We start from the raw sequence: 18647 nt of genomic DNA, 5'->3' as shown, positions 1-18647 counted from the left end.
CTAGGCCATATCATTTTATGCTGTTTTGTCTTATTGGCTGTCTGACACGGCTTGTGTCTGTCTCCTTTGGGTCACCTTGTTTCAAAAATGACCTGACAGTTCTGGAAGACTTTCAGAGAAAGGAAAATTAAGAGGTGCTGGCTAATTTGAAAACGGGGAGAAGTGGAAAAAGGATTTTTGGTTGAGAATGGAGAATATAACATCGTGTTAGTGACACTGAATAACATGGGTGAGGAAGCTTTCAATTGTACCAGGAGAACAGAAAAATAAGAAGACCAAATAACTGTTCAGTGTAATCCTGTTTTAGTAGAGGCTTCGTAAACAAGTTGATAATGTGAGATCAAGCTCACTTAGAATCAAGAAAAATGAATTTGTCTAAATATCCAGCTAGTTTTGTTCTGCAAAATCATGCTTTCCTGGGGCAACAGTGAGGTATGTGGATAATTAAATTTTCATTAGCAGTGGGATGTTAGCAGAGCTTGGGCTTGCATTGCTAAATTTTCTTAGTGGCAAAGAATTAATGTGATCCCATAAGGGCATCTTTTTGGCATGTCAATCAATGACACATCGGTTCCTCGAGAAGGAAAATCATTTTCTTTCTAAACTCTAATGCAGTTCTTTTAGCTGAGCAGCCACCTGCCCTAGCTGCCCCTTTGGTTGTCTCTGTTACTTGCTATGAGAAGTTGTGTATATCTTGTAGGGGCTTCTGAAGCAATAGTCACCTCTCCCCTGTCCCGTAATAAGCTGGAACAGGTACTTGCTTAAATAATGCAGGGTGGTTTTCAGACAGCCTTGGCTGCACGTTCCCCTGTTGTCTTCACTGGTAACATTGGCGACAGGACAAGAGCAATCAGAGAAGGCTGAAGCTGTGTAGGACATTCCACAGGAGCAACTTCTCTGTTTAGCTTCGACAGGATAGTTATTAAGATTGAAGCAAAACCTAAATGGAAGAGAATGACTTCCATGCTAGATTTTCCTTTATCGTTTGTGTATATCTTTTATGCTTCTCTATATCCCCTGACGGTGTCTTATTTAAATATCTAAAGGGTTATAAAAGATAAAAACAGTAGTGTTTTCTCTCTCGGTACTTTTTCTTCAGGCATATCTTAGTTTTCTTAAAAGAAGGAAATAAATATTCACACCAGTTTATTTTGGATTGCTTCTATGTATGTCTTGGTTACACAGTCACTTAGGATGACACAGTTAATCTCGCTGTGTATCTTCTATGTACCACAATTACCGATGATTAGCATGAACACATTCTTGGACACTTGAAATGTTCCTTGCTGCACCCATCTGGACTTATCCCACAGCTCTTGTAGTTGAATAAAGCTTAATCTGATTAACCATCGGGCTGTGTAGGTGAATGGGGATGGTCCGTGTGAGACCCTTGATAGACTGCTGTACAGTGTTGTACGTATTTATGTCAAATGATGATGGATGCATGACACACAATGAGCTGATGGGCTTTATATATCTATTTATTTATTATTTTAAATAATAGCTAGCCTCTGTCCTTGGCAAAATAGAAGTTTAAGCTGAGATAAGTGGTTTTAGCTACAACATCATGCCGGGCTATTCTTGCAAACGTACAACAGCTTTTTAAGTTAACTATCCAGCTTCTGGCTTAAAACTGCTGATGTAACAGGAGGTCTGCACCCTTGAGCTGAAGTGGCCGAGACATGAATGCGCACCTTGTTAGTGGTTGTTAACAGAAAGCTGCAGTGTGATGGTTAACGAGCAGAGGCAGCTCTGCTTCTCCTGCAGCCCTTCTGTCCTGATGGTGAGACACAGCAAGTGCGTGATAATTCCTAACTGCTTTAGTTAAATGGAATGGAGCCTGTCTGTCAGAGCTCACAAGCAGATAACATATGGATTTGGGAAGTGTTAACCTCACATTTTGTTGGGGTTACGTGTGGACTTGAATTGCTCATTAAAAAGCAGTGAAATTATCCACATTTTCCTTTTTTTCAGATAATATGGTCAAAGGTGATGCTTTATCACAGAATATGTAGGACTTTGCAGATGTGCATTAATTACAATAATTGGGCTATAAAGAAGCTATAGGAGCAGGTGATATGTTGAGGTGGTAGCTGTAGCTCCTTACACTTAGTAATAAAATCATTATAACTTAAGCAACTGATGAACTTTTTCTTTTATGTTTCATGTTGTTTAATCTGTTCTTGATCTTTCATGTTTAAAACATTCCATGCTGCTCATTTCATAATTTAAGATGAATATCTTACATTATGTTTGTATGGGTAAGTAAACGCTTATTGAATTGATACTCTTCCCGTCTTCTGGAGAAAAAGCAGGTAGCCTCTCTGGAACCTTAAAATGATCTGTAATGTCACAGCATTAAAGTGTTCTGAAGTTAGGAATGAATTTGTCTTTCCTGCACCCCAGGCAGAGCACGTTAAAGATGAGCAGCTCGGATATAGAAGAGAGTGCAAAAAGAAAGTTGGTAGGAAGTAACGAGGTATGAAACTTGAGCTGGTCCCCTACGGGCAACAGAGAGTTTGATGCTCTGTTGTGGACTGCCTGGTTGTCTCAAAACTGAGTCTGAAGTCAAGATCTGATTCCTGCCAATTGCCCTGATATGCTGCCTTACAACATGTTTCCAGAATACACTGTAACCTGAGTGGAGGTTGCTCTTGTCCCTTTCAGGTTGCTGCTGGAGCTGCTGGAGCTTCTCTTTGACAAATTCAACGCTGTGGCTGCTGCGCACTCTGTAGTCCTTGGACACCTTCAGCAAACAGTGGCCTCTCCTTGCAGCCAGTACGATGGTGATATCAAGCTCTATGACATGGTTGATGTGTGGGTGAAGATCCAGGATGTCTTGCAGGTAAGAGTCTGTCAGATGGGCACAGTTTCTGCTTGGGACAGATTTTAAACCGGAATACCATAGCAAACAGTTCTGTTATGCTCAAAGGACAGCTGCACTGGAAGCTGTCTTGACTTACGGTGAGTTTACATGTTTCTAGCAAACTTTTAGATTCCAAAGAGCTTAAATACCAGCGAAACAAAAACTATGGATTCACCCTTACAGTGCATGGAGTAGTTGATTCCTTTTGTCTACTGAGTGATTTAGCAGAAGCTTTCAGATAGTGACACTTCTGTTCCATGTTCCCATGCCATGCCTGTCTTATTAAGTGTCACTGCTCTAATCGCTTGTCTTCCCTTGTCATTACGCCTTGGTTGTAGTCAGTTGAGACAGTAGCTGCCAGCATGTTTTCAGGGAAGCCTTGTTTGATTCATATTCTAAACCATAGCATGCTAAAGCTGAACCTTGCTTAGACTTTATTTTGGTACCACGCCTATCACCGTAGCATCTGAGCAGCAGAGCTGTCTGTCACACGACTTTTCTCTCATTCTTTTTGTGAGATTAACACATGATCAGTAGATTTTTCTTTTTTTTTCCCTCCACTTTTTACAATTTGTATCTTTTCCATGTAGAGGACTGTACAATTCACCCATTGTTTTCTAGAGGAGGCTGAAGAAATTAACCTGCCATTGTTTACAAGATTTATGTTGGTCATTTCACCTCTGTCCTGTTCTTGAAAAATACTGTCTCCAACACTGAATGCACATTTTCATTGTAGGGCACAGGTCTATTCTTGTTTCTCTAAAGGCTTATTGGACTGTTTATGGTGACTGTTGAGTCACTGCCTCATCCACTTGATTGATTGGGTAAAGGACCTGCTCAGCCCTGGGAGTAAAGGTGAGGGCAGTTCACCTGTGCAACTGCAAGGGGTGGAGCCTGGCTGCATCTCTCTTAGACCTCCCTCTTCCTGGAGATTCCTCCTTTTGAGGCTTTCCCCTGTGAACCTGGAATCATCTAATGCGAGTGAGCAATCTCCTTCCCTTCCTTCATAGCTCCTCTCTACTGTGCCAGTCCTTTTGTCATCTTATCTCTGTTGTAATGCCTTTCCTCTTGAACTGATCTCATTTGTACTCTCTGGAATGATGCACATAGGATTTTTGCTTACACAGATATGGCCAGCTGCATGCACGCTGTGAATTTAGGCACTTCTTGGACTTGGTAAATGTATTGTATTGGCTTTTTGATCACACCCACTGTCTTCTTATCCACTTATGTGTCTTTGTAAAGGATTTTCACCTTCCTTCAGTATTGCAGGAAAAATTTGGGAATATCCAAACAGAGGTTAATGATAAGTTTTCTAAACAAAGGAGCGTCATAAAATTGAAGCTGTCTGGCCCATCAAAGCAAAGACTTCAGGACAGGAAGAAGGGGTTTGGCAGTGAGTATCTCCAGCCACCTTACTGTCATACACAAGGTCGAGAAATCCTTTAAGAGCTTTGAATTGTGCAAACTTTGCTGTAGCAGGACAAGACCCGGGACTAAAAATCCTCCAAGATTTTATCTCCGGTGAAGCAGAATGACAAGGCTGGTAATACCCCCTTATCAGTGAGGGCTTGTGATGGTTTCATTCCTCATGAGTGGTTAAGTGAAGAGTGAGTTACACTGGCTATTACAAAATAACATTGATAAAACTTTTGTACAGAAGCGTATGTAGGTGTGCACGTACAGAGTGAGTGAGCTTTCTTTATTAGGGAGAAAATACATAGCAAGGCCTTTTACAAAAAAAATAACATAAGATGCCAAGGAAAATGTAAAAGCCCAACTGTAAGGATCTCAATGCTATTGGCGTGACAGCACAAGTGTCAGAAGGAGCCTGAAAAGCTTCTATAAGATCCACAGATAGCTTTGCCAGTGCACAAAAGCTGCACTTAAAAACTCCATGATCTCTTGCAGTTTTAGGGTAAGATATGAGCATCGGCTGACTGTAAAGGAGGAGATTTTCTATTTCTCTGTTCAAAACCTTGTGGGTTGTTTTTTTGTGTGTGATCATAGGAATGGGTTTTTCTGAGCCCAAGACAAAGTTATTTCTATGTCTTGTTTTCAATTAGGGGTAATTTTGTGAGGGGAGACTTTACATTTGTGGCAAGGGGGAGAGCAGAAAACTGTTGTAAAAGTACTTATTTTAAATGCTGTCGGGGGAAGGTGAAAACGTGGAAGAAGTAGGTTAGTGGTGGGGTGCATTGGGGAAACGACGCAATTCCTGCAGGTCATAATGAATGAAACTTATTCACAGTGCTGGAGCAGTACCACATGGCTCTGTAATTCACGCAGATAATCTCTTCCACGCACACATTGTGCATCTCTGCATGTGAAATATGTTACAGCAAGGTTATCTCTTTATAGCTCTGTACTGAAGTCATAATGTGCGCTCACAGCGGGCTGGAAATTGTCTTTTTTTTTCTTGTTTTTTTTTTGTTTTGCTGGATTTCTGAGTGCTGACTAATAACAACACAAATCACTGTGGTGTGGTATTAGCGAGGTGGTTCAAAGCCATGCAGTGTTCAGATACTGAGCATGTAGATATATTTTTGACCTTCTCTGTGAATAATAAAAGAATAATACTGAAGTCATCGGGAGAAAGACAGAGTGACCTTTTAGAGCTGGCTGCCAGAAAGCAAACCAACAAAAAAAATCAGTTTGTCAAAATATTAGAGCAGCCTTGCTTGGTAAAACACAGCTTGAAGTTATTTGTACCAGAGCCAGCCTTGCCTGTAGTAGTATCGCCATACCAACAAGAGAGAGGTGCGGAAGTTGTTTCAGTTTTAATGTGCTATTTTATGTATGGAGTTAATTTAGCTCTTCACTGTGAGTGAGATCATAGAATTGTAGGATGGTCTGGGTTGAAAAGGACCACAATGATCATCCAGTTTCAACCCCCCTGCTATGTGCAGGGTCACCACCACATCCAGCCTGGCCTTGAATGCCTCCAGGGATGGGGCATCCACAGCCTCCTTGGGCAACCTGTTCCAGTACATCACCACCCTCTGGATGAAAAACTTCCATCTGAAAATAGCCTTCTGAGGAGCACACTTCTTATAGGATCAAGTGCTTGGTTGGCGAGAGAGCTGTGAGCTGTATGAGAACAGCCCTGAGAGCTGTACTGGTGTGAGTAGTTCATGCCACACTTGTAGATATCTGTAACAGTGGAGGTGACCCACAGTCGCCACTGCTGAAACTCATCACCCACCCCCTTGCTGTGCAGCATCCACTCTTTGTTCCCAGCATCAGACATCATTTTGTCAAGACTGTATCTCTGCTGCTATCTGGCACACAGCAACTAAATGTAACACCAGTGTTGGTGGGAAAGTTCAACCTCTACTTCCATATCACCACATCTGGCTGTGATGCTGTGAGCCAACATAAGAAAATGGGAGGTGTTACTTTTGGAGCAGCCGTCCTATGTCCTTGGGCTAAAGGCAGGCACACCTGTCCCGTTGTGTTAGAGTCAGGGGGCTAACAGAGGACATGCTACAGCAGCAATGGATACTTGGTGTGCTGGTTCTTTCTTGATCCATTGCAGAGAACACTTAACAGCTCATTCACCATTTTTTTTTCTTTCTTAGCACTGTCTTTTGATACCAAGATGAGAGAGAGGCGTCTGTCCCTGCTGAATAATACCAGTGTTCATTCAGCTTCTTCAGAAATGTCACCTTCCTGGTGACAGGGTGATCATCCTGTCAGCTTTTGTATGAGTGCAGTACCCTGCTGCTGGAGAAAATGCCCACAAATCGTGACATCTCCATGCATCCTCAGTATCCTGTTATTAGCTTATGCCAGTGCTATTTGCCTCCAAGGAAGAGATCTTTCCTTTTGTAGTAGTGATGTTTGTAGTTGACAGTTCTCGGCCTTTTAAGGAGGTGGCCGATCTCTGATTTCTTTCTGCTGCAGAAGAGAAGGAAATTCACATCGGTGCTGTGGGGATGTACGTGATGTCTTCAGAAGCACCAGGGGGGACAGTACACAAACATTCATGCTTCTGTCCCTGTTTTGTGGTCTTTTGTTTGATGCTGTCAGGTGTTTTTGGAAAACATTGTTATTTAGCAGCCTAAGCATTGCTGAAAGAATCAGAAAGTTGTGACAGGAGAAGCTGAAGGCTGTCCTCTGCCAGCATGTTTCTGTTCTGTTGCTGCAGAGTTGGAAGTACCAGAGACTCCTGAACGATACACCTGTTTCCTTTACTTATTATGCTCCTCTGCCTAGAAGGTGTGTGGCATTTTCCTCCCTGTAAAGGGGAACAACACATTTACGTGGCTCAAGCAGGGAGATGGAGCAGTTCTGCAGTATGCAGCTAAGTCTGGTGGCCAGCAGTGTGATGTGTTGCTGAAAAGCTGGGCTTCACTTGTAGTTGCCGTGCTCCATGTGGATATATTAAAAGCAAAATACACTTCTCCTTTAAGCAGGGTAAGGCAGTGGGGTTGAGCAGTCACTTGATTTACCCCATTGCATCCCCTGGAAGAGGTGTAGAGAGGGTTCAACTCCACAGCAGGCTGTACAGATCTGTCAGCTGTGCTGTGATACCACTACTTCCACCTCCACGTCTGAGGATGCTTCTCTTCTTCTGGCATTGATGCTCATTTTCCTAGCAGGTATCTAATTTGAGGGATTTGGTCTGGCCAGATGTTTTCTGCTGGCTGCATATTCTGCTTGCCCAGGTCCCTGAACTATGTCAGTGTTGGCATAGGGGAGGAGAGGGAAGCAAAGGGTTGATGTTGGCATCTGCATCTTTACTCAGCTATGTTGAGCAGCACCTCAGAGCACTCATGCAAAAAGCAGGTGGCTTATTGCTTAACCTGCGTGGATCAGCACAGTCCTGGCAGCAGTGTAAAAAGCTTACTGAAATGGATGGTGATGCTAAAAGCAGTTCAGGAGTGGTCGCCTATTGTGAGCCCTGAATCTCTGCAGTAGTGATTTCAGTTAAGAAGGTATATACTCTGGAATAGGATATCAAATCTCTCTTTGCAGAAGCTTTGCATTTAAAGGATGAATTAACTATTTATGGCACAGTTAATTCTAATAAGGTAAGACTCTTGTATGAGAAGTGTTAGTGTTAATATGTCATAAATTCTAGTTGAAATGTCAGAGCAATACGTGAAACAGCCGTCACATCTGGGAAGTTCACCAGGTAATATCTTGGCCGTGCAGTAGCATTATTTATCAGAACGTTGTCTTGGGGAAATTAATGGTTTCATGGTTGTCTTCAAAATAATGTGCCTGACAGTTTTTCTGGTTCCCTTTAAATGATCTTAAATGTGTGGAACTGATGCCCTCGGACTCCTGCCTGGTTTGTCTCATTAATGCTCATCTCTCATTTAGCTGAGAGGATGATGGCTGTGAAAGTGATTTTTGTTCAGCATTTGAAAAACACCGTTTCAATCTTGGGTGCACAAAGGAGGGAGAGAGAGTGCTATGCTCTCCAGGATGCTGATATTGAAAATTGGAATTTAAATAATTACAGAGCAGGCAACTTGGCATGTTTTTTTCCCCATCTCTTATTGGAAGTGAACTCATAGCATGCATTATTTAGTAAGAAATACTGCACACTGAGTGTTACATGCTAACACTCCCCTGCTAACATCTACTAGGAGCATGAAAAACTTTCAGTGAAAGTATATGGGCCAGGATAAACGTTGTCTGTTTGAATCCAAGAAGGGACAAGATGACATTGCAGGAAGGTGTTTCCTTAAACTTTGCTAACACTGAGTATACTTCAGAACAATATGTGATATCTTTTGAGCTAATGGATTTGATAGACTCGTTCCAACTTATCTAATGGTTCAAGTTATCTCCTTATGCTTTCAATCAGGAAGTAATTGGGTACTTAAGCTCCCGAGGAGATGTGCTGTGAATTCAGGATGGCTAAAATTGCCCAGGTAAAGGTGACAAAGTTGTCAAGTGCAAAGTGTCATAGTGTAGGGTGTATTATGCAATTGAAAGGGCAAGGAACGAGGTAGCAATGGCACAGTTTGCTGTCAAAAGCAAAGAATGTGAAGCAGAAATTCACATTGATCTGTTTTCCTTATCACCGAATGATTCTTGCTGACGTGTGTTTAGAACTGACTGAATGGCTTTGGTAGCAGGTACCTGGAAGAAGTCCAGGGCTGAACTATGAATGCTGGGTTATTGTTTTTCCCCAGGAATGGCCCTTGTTAATTGAACTGCGCTGTATTAGCGTGGTGACACAGCAGAAATAGGTGAGAATAATTCTACGCTCCAGCTTTTATTTCAGCAGTCATATGTATCCCAGAGCTGTTGATCCAATTTATTTGATAAACACTAACGTTTACTTTAAAGTTCAAAGAGATAAAGCCCTGCATAAGAATGAGGTATTTGAACAGTGTACAAACACTTGTGCATTTTATTGCAGAAGGGGTCACTGGGCTCATGGTTTGGGAGATTTAAAAAGATGAGCTCATGTAATGAAATTCTTGCTGGTATGTGAGCAAGGGAAAAAAATAACCATCTTCTGGCCATACTGTTGAGTCTCAAGCTGCAATGAACCTGAGGGGCTCTTCAGTTTGGGTAGATTTCCCTTCTAGAAGTTGAGCATGGCAATGGAGTTATAAAGTTTTGGCAGGATTTTATAAATATTTAAGTAACTCAATGAATTACAAGCATATATATATTCCCCCCCCCCCCCCCAAGCCCCCTTGAAGGCTGTATTTTATAGGAGGAGAAAGGTGCAAAACTTTTTGCTAAGAGGTTCATTGGTAAATGGTTTCAGAAGGCTGTTTTATGTAGTTGTTGGAGCAGAAATCAGCTCTGCTAGGTTGTAAGAAAGTGTGCTCTGAGGACAAGGGGAAATGGTTTCATACTAAAAGATGGAAGATTTAAAATGGATATAAGGAAGAAGTTCTTTAAGGTAAGGGTAGTGTGGCACTGGCACAGGATGCCCAGAGGTTGAGGTCAGGCTGGGTGGACTCCAAGCATCTGGTCCAGCTGTAGATGTCCCTGTTCAATGCAGGGTATTTGGAGCAGATGGCCTGTAATGGTCCCTTTCAACTCAAATGATTCCGTGAAAAGGTCAGCAATACAAAATGAGGGAATAGCATTGTTTCCTACTTTGATTTTTGGCAGTTTGAATGGAACCTGTGCATTTTGAATCCTTGTCCACTGTCAAATACTCTCTAATGTGTACAGTTTGAGAGTACAGAAGTCTTTCTGTTTTTTTAAGCTTCTTTCCAACGTTGTCTTTCTTTAGCAAATTGGAAGCTCTCAGAAGATGAGTGTGAAGGTTGTTGAGTGGCCACCACGCCTGGTGTGAAGGCTGTGTTTCAAATCACCAGCAACAATATGGGCATTCCATACAAAAATGTACAAAATTCCCAGCCTGTAAATTGCTCCTTAGCCTTCGTGTTCTGCAGCTGTTAATTTATGGGTTGATATAGAAGAAATGGAAGGTAGAGAAGAAGCCTGGGGAAGAGAAGGCTGTGGGGTGAATGCATTGCAGCCTTCCAGTTCCTAAAGGAAGCCTACAAACAGGAGGGGAGCCAACGCTTTGAAAGGGTAGACAATAGCAGGACATGGGGAAATGGTTTGAAGTGGTGGGAGGGAAGATTTAGGTTGGATGTCAGGGGAAAGCTCTTTACTATGAGAGTGTTGAGGTGCTGGAACAGCTGTCCAGAGAGGCTGTGGTTGCCCCGACCATCCCTGGAGGTGTTCAAGGCCAGGTTGGATGGGGCCCTGGGCAGCCTGGGTTGGTATTAAATGTGGAGGTTGGTGGCTCTGCCTGTGGTGAGGGGATTGGAGCTTCATGATCCTTGGGGTCCCTTCCAACCTAAGTCATTCTGTGATTCTCTGACATAGAAGAAACAGTAATGTGCTGTAGATACACACAGTGTCTTTAGTTGTAACCATTTCCCTAGATTCTCAAACAGTTTTGCTAGGTCTGATGTGCTTTTTTTCCCAGTTACTATCAGTGTCCGCTGCACTTTATTACTCCTGTCAGCTAGAATTAGGAGAGACTACAAGTAATTCATCAGCATTTGTAGACATGTTTTATAGGACTATAAAACCACGCTACTTTTGATGTGCTGACGTTATTCACACTGGGTCCCTGTGTGGCAGTGAGACACTCTCTTACTAGCATCATAAAAATGCTGTGAATGGGAAAAGGCCAAATGCTCATCATGTCCTCTCTGCAAGGAGTCTAATCTGACAGCAGTGCATGAGGGATTCATGCAGGCAAATTCCTGCTAATGTTACAGACTAGCTGTGTTCCTAGGGAAATGTTTGGAAACTGTTGTGCTTAAAAGCCTTTCCACTCCTGCGCTGTGCACTTGTTGTGTTTAACATGCATGACATTTACAAAATGCTAAGGTAGAATCTTTGTTTTTTTTCCCTGAAGTTTACCAGCTCCTGCTGTTTCTTTCCCGATATGAAATCTCAACTTTGTTTTTCTGGAGGCCTGCGTGATTTTCTTCAGTAATTTGGTGACATGGGAATTGTGTTGGGTAAAGTTTTCTTAAATTTCTCCTCCTGTTCACTTTTCTTTGTTTTTATGCTCATAGATGGCAGTGTTTGCAGGTGAGCCCTTAACAACTGACTCCTAGGACTGAGAGCAAAGTGAGTCAAGATGCTCAGTCCTCCTCAGTTGAAAATTGCCACACTTAGATGCATCATATTCAGAAAAGGGATGCAAGAATATTCATTTATTTTCTTTCTCTTTCATTCTACGCACCCACTGCTGCTTCATGCACACACATGCACGCTTTTCTTCCACCTCTACCCAGATCTTTTCTCCTTCTTTCACCATTATCACACTCTCAGCCTTCCTTCAGGTCTCCAGCCAGAATCATAGAATGGGTTTGGGTTGGAAGGGACCTTGCAGACCATCAAGTTCCAACCCCCTCCCCCCCCACTATAGGCAGGGTCACCTCTCACCAGACTAAGCTGCTCACAGCCCCATCCAGCCTGGCCTTGAATGCTTTTAGGTAGGGGGCATCCACAGCCTTGCAGGGCAGAAGAGAAAGTCCAGCATTTATGTGGATACATAAGCAAAGACGTAATGCTACGGCTGGGAAAACAGCAGATCCTTTCCATTTGTGAAGGCAGATGCGAGTCTGTGCACATACACTTGGTAAGGTGTTGCTGCTGCAGCTTCAGGCACGTCTGCAGCACTTTGAAACGTGCTGCGGATCTGTAGTAGTATGCATAAAATGTTTTAGGAACATCTATTTCACAGCGTGATTCTCATCATCAAAGTGACTTAAGTCATCTGATCTCACCAGGGTGATGCCATTCTGTGTTTTACACATGGGGACGCTGATGTTTGAATGAGCGGAGGAAAAAAAAACACCAAAGAAAGGTTGGGAAACACTTATTAGTTTTGGTTTGAATTTTGATACTGCAGAAGGAGGGAGTCTACTGTGTGAGCTTTTTGGTTGGCTTTATTCAGAGTTTTTGAGCTTTTTGTTCCTCTTGACATTGTGGATGCTCTGCACTGCTGAGAATCGGGACATGAATATGCATAACACCCAACACTTAAAATTTGGTGTTTCAATTAATGCCTTGGTGACAATCCACAGGCTTCAATATTCTGCTTATTTGGTGCTTTCTTTCATGGTCTCGCTGACCAGCTGCCTTTTCAAGTGGCTTTATTTAGCAAGTCTGCACGTAGTTCTCATTGATTTTGAGTAATATGTCACTGGGTTTATAAATGCGTTATTTTTTCAGTGGATGGTGTGAATTCTGGTTATAGAAACTGAAGGCTTGAGTCTGAAGCGGGTAGAGAGAGGGTACATACATGAGTGGGAGCCATGGTGAGAAGGTATTAAAACAGAGTCAACCGTGTTATTTTCTCATCATTAGTTCACATATATTCTTCAGCTTGAGCAACTTCTGCTGTGCCAAGTTTTCACCATCTTTTATCCCAAGTGCTCAGGGAACATAATCTCTGCTTCTATATATATTGTGTAATGGTGTATTACAAACCACCAGCAAGTGGCTGATGATTCACCAGTGATTTCTGGACTGACAGAGTCTGAAGAGCTCAAAGCCTGCGTGCTTTGCTGGGAATGACGAACTCCCAACTTGTACTGAGAACAAACAACGCTTCTCCACCTCCAAATCCTTCTGTTGCTCTCCTCAGTGTTCTGATAATGGCAGCTGCTGACATCTAACCATGAGTTTAAAAAAAAATAAAGAACAACTCAAGATTGACTGGAACAAATCAACGTGGGAGATGCCGATGTGACACAGGCTGAAATGGGCTGATACATATTTCTCTATTATAAACATGTCTAATTCTTAGTGAATTGGACGGGGAGGCTGTTTCATAAGTATGAACTAAAATCAAAATTTAACATTGCTTCATGTGGTTAACAATCTGCCTTTATTTTTTTCTTGGTTTTACGTGCTTTCAGATTCTTTGCAGTTGATGAGTTTGCGGATCAGTGGATCCAGTTTTAACTCTTGGTACTAAAGGTCTGTTGTTCCTGCTGGTTGGACTCGTGTGATTGCTGACACCATAAAACAAGTTTTAAGCTTGCACTTCTTTTTGCCTTACAAAACAGCATAATAATTTGCATAATAATTTAATGAGTGTTTCTCTAGCCACGCAGTGTGCCAATCTCTGTATTTTGATTGGCCAAGAGCCAACAGTATCTAATGGAAGTTCATGTGGGGATTTACATAAATTCTGAATAACTCTACACTGTTTCTGGAAATCCATCTTCCCTATTTAGCTGGACTTTGTGGAACACCCAACCCTTATTGCTTCAACAAACACAGACTCCAAAACAGGATTTAAAGAGATGAGGAGAAAATGAGCGTAATGGTAACAGAAGAGATAAGATTTCAATACTGGTATGCACAAAAGAAAGGTGAGAATGGCTGTAACCACCCATCTTACACCCAAAGTAATAGAAATCTTGATGACACTTATTTTTGTGGGCACTCTGTTTTCTGTCTACACAGAATATCTTGCATCTTCCAAGGAGGAATGGTTTAAAAATGTTGTATTTCTACCACACCTCTATTTCTTAGTAGTACTCCTTCCCTTCTCTCTTCTCCTAGCATTCCTGCTGACTTGGTGTGCAAACTTCAGGGAGAGGATGAGTCTCATTTTGGTTCCATATGCAGGTTTGTTCTGCTGCAGTGCTCAGAGGGTGGTGATGCACTGGAACAGGTTGCCCAAGGAGGCTGTGGATGCCCCATCCCTGCAGGCATTCAAGGCCAGGCTGGATGTGGCTCTAGGCAGCCTGGGCTGGTGGTTGATGACCCTGCACACAGCAGTGGGTTGAAACTGGATGATCATTGTGTTCCTTTTCAACCCAGGCTATTCTATGATTCTATGATTTCATGTGACAGATGCAGGTGGTGGTAGCTCTCTGTAGGGCTTGTTGGTGATCTATGGGCAAACACTCTCGTTTTTCTCTTCCCTTTTCTTTGAATGTGGCCCACATCTATCAAAATATAGGCTACGTATGTGAAAATAATAGTATTATTAATTCAAGAATCTGCATGTTAATTGTTGTTCTTAAACAAATGTAAAAGACAATAACAATGTCCATGCTAGGAGCCATGGCAACCTGTTTTCACCTGAGAAAAGGGGGAGATGAGGGAACTGGTTAATTAAACGTGACCCGTATATAGTCATTCTACACCTAGAATGTAATTAAATGCCTTGCGTAGCTCTTTGGGGTCCTCGTTTGCTGGAAAGAGACTAAGAAATGTGTGATTGTTGGCGTATCCTGAGTAAAGCTGTGAGCTGGAAACTGATTAAAATAATAATAAAATGTGTTGCATTGTTAATTCATTCTTTCCAGTAATAAAAGCTGGACTCCCTCTGCTTTACATTTATAGCATAGGCTTGAAAAAAAAACCAACATCAAAGAGCAGTATGAAAAGAGGAGAATGAAAAATACATGTGTGCTTAGCTTAGATGCTGTGGCTTGAGTGATGTGGGTCTGGCGTTTTATTTACTGGAGCGTTGCCTTTGATTTTCAGTAATACTTTGTGTCTTCGTGTCGCTGGTCACTTGGTGGTGATGGTGTTATTCAGAGTGTTGTGGTGGCTGAGGAGCCCCTGTAAAATACTGGGAAAATAGCTCTGAAACTCAACTGAGCTCATTACTTGTTTTTTTTTCCTATAGTTATTGAGCCACCCTATGAGTTTCTTTGATGGATGGGGTTTTCCAAAAGAGCCAAAGGCACTTAGGATCTAACTCCCTTGACGATCCAGTGGGACTTGTGCAACTAATTGCTTTAGATTCATTTGAAAATCCCACATCTAATTTTGCATTATAATAACCACTAAGAAAAATAACAATTCCTGTGTCCTTTTTTCTTTTAAAGAAGGCAAGTTGATGGCCAAGTCTCTTGTGTCAAACCTACTATCCCAATGGCTCATGGCAGGAGGTGGAGAATGGGAAGCTGGTGGTTGTCCTGTCCAAGGGCTGTCCTACAGCCTCCTGCAACACCTCAGATGAAAACAAGAAACAGGACTCTGCATAGCAGATTCATTTCAACTGCAGAAAGCTTAATTGTGTCATTAATTTCCCCCCGCCCCCTTCTGGCCCCCAGGCTTAAGCAAGTCGGATATTGTTGCATATGACCAGGAGAACAGCCCATATCAGACCTCCCAGCAGGTCAGTAAATCAGAATGGTTTCTTTATCATAATATCAAAATTCATTCCCTTTTTATTCGCAAAGGACAATGAAGTAAAACAAGCAGACTTGCTCATGATTAGCTAGGATGCAGTAAAAGGGTGATCTCACTTTATTACGGTGATTTGGCTCTATGTTGCCTTGCAGTTTAATCAGTGTGTCACATGCCTGATGCCCTGCTAGAAAAACTGCATTTCCCAGCCACGTTACCTGCCAGAGTGATAAATGATGGTGCCTTTGAATTGTTCTCTCATGCTAACCTCTCTTGATAATTTGCTTTAATTCATGATGATGTCTTTTCTTTAGAGCCTGTCTTGTTCCTAATGGTGGAAGAATTAAGACATTACCAGAAATCTTTGGGTGTGGTGACTCTGGTGGAGAGTGTACCTAAAACTTCTGTGATGGAGCAGTGAAAGTGCTGCTGATCTCTACAGATTCCTTGCATTTGACAAAGCTATCAATGTCCTTCAGTGTGGTATCTGACCTGCAGTTCAACTACTGTGGTTCCATCCACGATGAGCAGTATGTTTCTGCTGCTGTGCTGTTATTAAAGCTGCATGGCTTGGAGCTCTTGGGAGTTGTGTAAGACAAGCAACTATATGCACACATATAGTTTGTATGTAAACACATATATAGTGTTTATACATTATTTTCTTTATATATTTGCCATATTTTCACTCTAAAGGCATCAGTAGTTGAGTAACCTGTTGTGAATGACACTTATTTCCAATAGGACAGGTGCCGTGCTTTGAGACATTAATCTCAACAAAGCCTGCGCATTTCATGTCATGCTTAACATTCATGGCTCAGGCAATTAGGAGATACATGCTCACTTACGTTTCAGATCTTTGCTTTTGCCTTCATGCTTTGGGGAGTGCTAATAAATAAGTATCGAGGGGTTATTAGCTGCAGTTGAATTGTGAAAATAATTGAGTGCGTAGTTGGGCTTTGTTTCTGCTGCTATTGCTAAGTGGAAAACTTCACGTTGCAATCCAAGTTTGACCAACCTTCTCATTCAGCTTTGTGGGAAGTGGTGGTGTTGAAGGAGGGAGGCACGTTCATGTTGTGCTCTTCTGAGATGGAGTTTGAGAAGTGTTCTTTGTTTCTTATTTGGTGTATCTATTGTTACATTTGTATTCTCCATGCCTTAAGGTTTTTATATGTGTATATATAGCATTTTCTGAAAATCTAGCTTGATATTAATCTGATTTCATCAGTGGGCTTAAGTGTATTCTGTAGTCAAACCAAAATGACTTCCTATTTCTTATAAGACCACCTAAACATGTGTTGGCATTCTCTGCAAAGTCATTTGAATGAAAATCCAAACATCAAATACCCAAATGAAGGAAAGCAGGTGCAGATGAAAGTGGGATTATGAGATTTATCTCCAAGGTCACAAAAAGTGTGTTCTGCCTTTTGAGAGGTGCCTATTGTCATGTTGAGTGGATGGTTGTGCTGTGCCTGGCATTACATGTTCCCAACAGTTCAGCATCCAGTGATCAGCAAGAAGTGAAAGCCTTGTATTTCGTTAGCACTTTTTTAATGCCAGGGGTTCACGTTGAAGGTTCTGTTAAACAATCTTTTCCTTTGCATTTAACTTCGCTGTGAGCAAATTGTTATAATTAACAATTCCTTAAAAGATCGAGTTAAAGGTTTGCATAATAATGGGTGGTATAGAAACACAGTCTCGTAATAGTTCTTCATGGTCTGTGTGAGATTATTACATGATCTATTAGGGATGTGTTCACCTGGATACATAATATTGTGTTAATGATCATGAGAGGTTTTTGCTTTGTTCTGTAATATGGCACAGAATGAATGTGAATCCCTTCAACTTTGCTCTGGAGCAGCATCCTCAGAACTGTAAGTCAGTGTCTGCTAGCGGGGTAAGTGCTGGAAAATAGAGCAGTGCAGCATGCGGATGCTATGAGGGTGGAGCAATATTGTTAACTTGGGAGATCTTAATTTTGTTTTGCTATTTTTTTGGCTGAGAAACAGACTAATATGTTGGTTCTGCTGCCTAAAATAAAGACAAAATAGGAGCTTTAATGAGAAAAAGCAGAGGGAGCTCAGTTGGATCCATTCGATGACCACTATAACACCAGCTGCATTGCAGGACACAAGTTCATATCCAGCTTGAGATGAACAGTTTCAGATATCAGTTGTCCTTATGTTCAATATAATCCCAATTTATCAAGACCTGAATAACTCATAATCTGCAATGCGGACTTGGATAGTTACGTGCAACCATGTCTGTGTTGGGCAAAATAAGAACCAAGGAGCAGGTGGTATTTAAGTGGTAGCTGATTTCATTGTTGGCTTGGATTTTTTTGGTTTTGTATTTATTCTGATGCTTTTATTCTCAGAGTATCCAGTGCTGAATGGTCTAATGACTCACGTGTGGTACAGTTTGCAAGTCCTCTTACTCAGTGCAGAGGTAATTTGGCAGAAGTGCAATCATAATCCTCCTTCAGTGTAACTCTCCTTAGTGGAATGGGAGGGGAGAAGCAAACTTCTTGAAGAATGTTGTACAATCTTTGCTGTCGTGTGGTTGAAAAGTCTTTTGTAGAGCTGCTCTTCTCCATGTTCCCATTCTGTTCTGAGTTTAACAGGGCTCTCTCACTCCCCCAGCTCTCCTGTTACCTCGGATCTGTGCATTCCACTTGCTAAATTTTTTCTTCTCAGTAGTCCAAGCTAAAATACTGGAAAGACAAGATGTCTTGAACGTGTCTAGGGTACTTGATATACCTTTGTGAGTACAGACTTGGAACTTCTGGAACATGTCTTATTTTATGTCATGTGTGAAAAGACGCCGTGTACTGTTGAAGGAGCTGAGGTGGCCCAGGGAAAATGCTTCTGTTGCACTGACAGTGGTTGCAAATCTACTGCTCTTTTAGAGCTTTGCAGTGCCAAACTTGGGTATTCTGTGGGGGGGATGTGAGGGGATTGTGTCTGTGTGGTGCTAAAGAAGGTAAAAAGTTAAATAAACCCAAATGAAAGCAACAAGAAAACAACAGAAGATACCACGTTGGCTAGTCTGTCCAAGGAGAGAAATTGGGCATCTGGGGGTGAATGTGAACTTTTTTAGATGCCCTAGGCTGCAACTGAGTTTATAGTTGTGTTTTGCTGTACTAAGCTTCTTGTGGTTATATTGAGAT

General features: G+C 41.9%; 1 protein-coding gene across 2 annotated transcripts in view; it reads left to right on the top strand.

The window, feature by feature from the left end:
• EXOC4 (exocyst complex component 4) overlaps nt 1-18647 on the top strand; it is a 365546-nt gene that overhangs the window by 49403 nt on the left and 297496 nt on the right. For both annotated transcript variants that reach the window (XM_032448867.1, XM_015861855.2), the window contains exon 7: nt 2668-2845. In XM_032448867.1, the coding sequence (XP_032304758.1) occupies nt 2668-2845 (178 nt within the window). The remainder of the gene's footprint in view (nt 1-2667; nt 2846-18647) is intronic.

Source organism: Coturnix japonica, chromosome 1, assembly GCF_001577835.2.
Source record: "Coturnix japonica isolate 7356 chromosome 1, Coturnix japonica 2.1, whole genome shotgun sequence".
Taxonomy (NCBI): domain Eukaryota; kingdom Metazoa; phylum Chordata; class Aves; order Galliformes; family Phasianidae; genus Coturnix; species Coturnix japonica.
The sequence above is the reverse complement of the archived record's forward strand: the minus strand, read 5'-3'. Positions and strand labels throughout refer to the sequence as shown.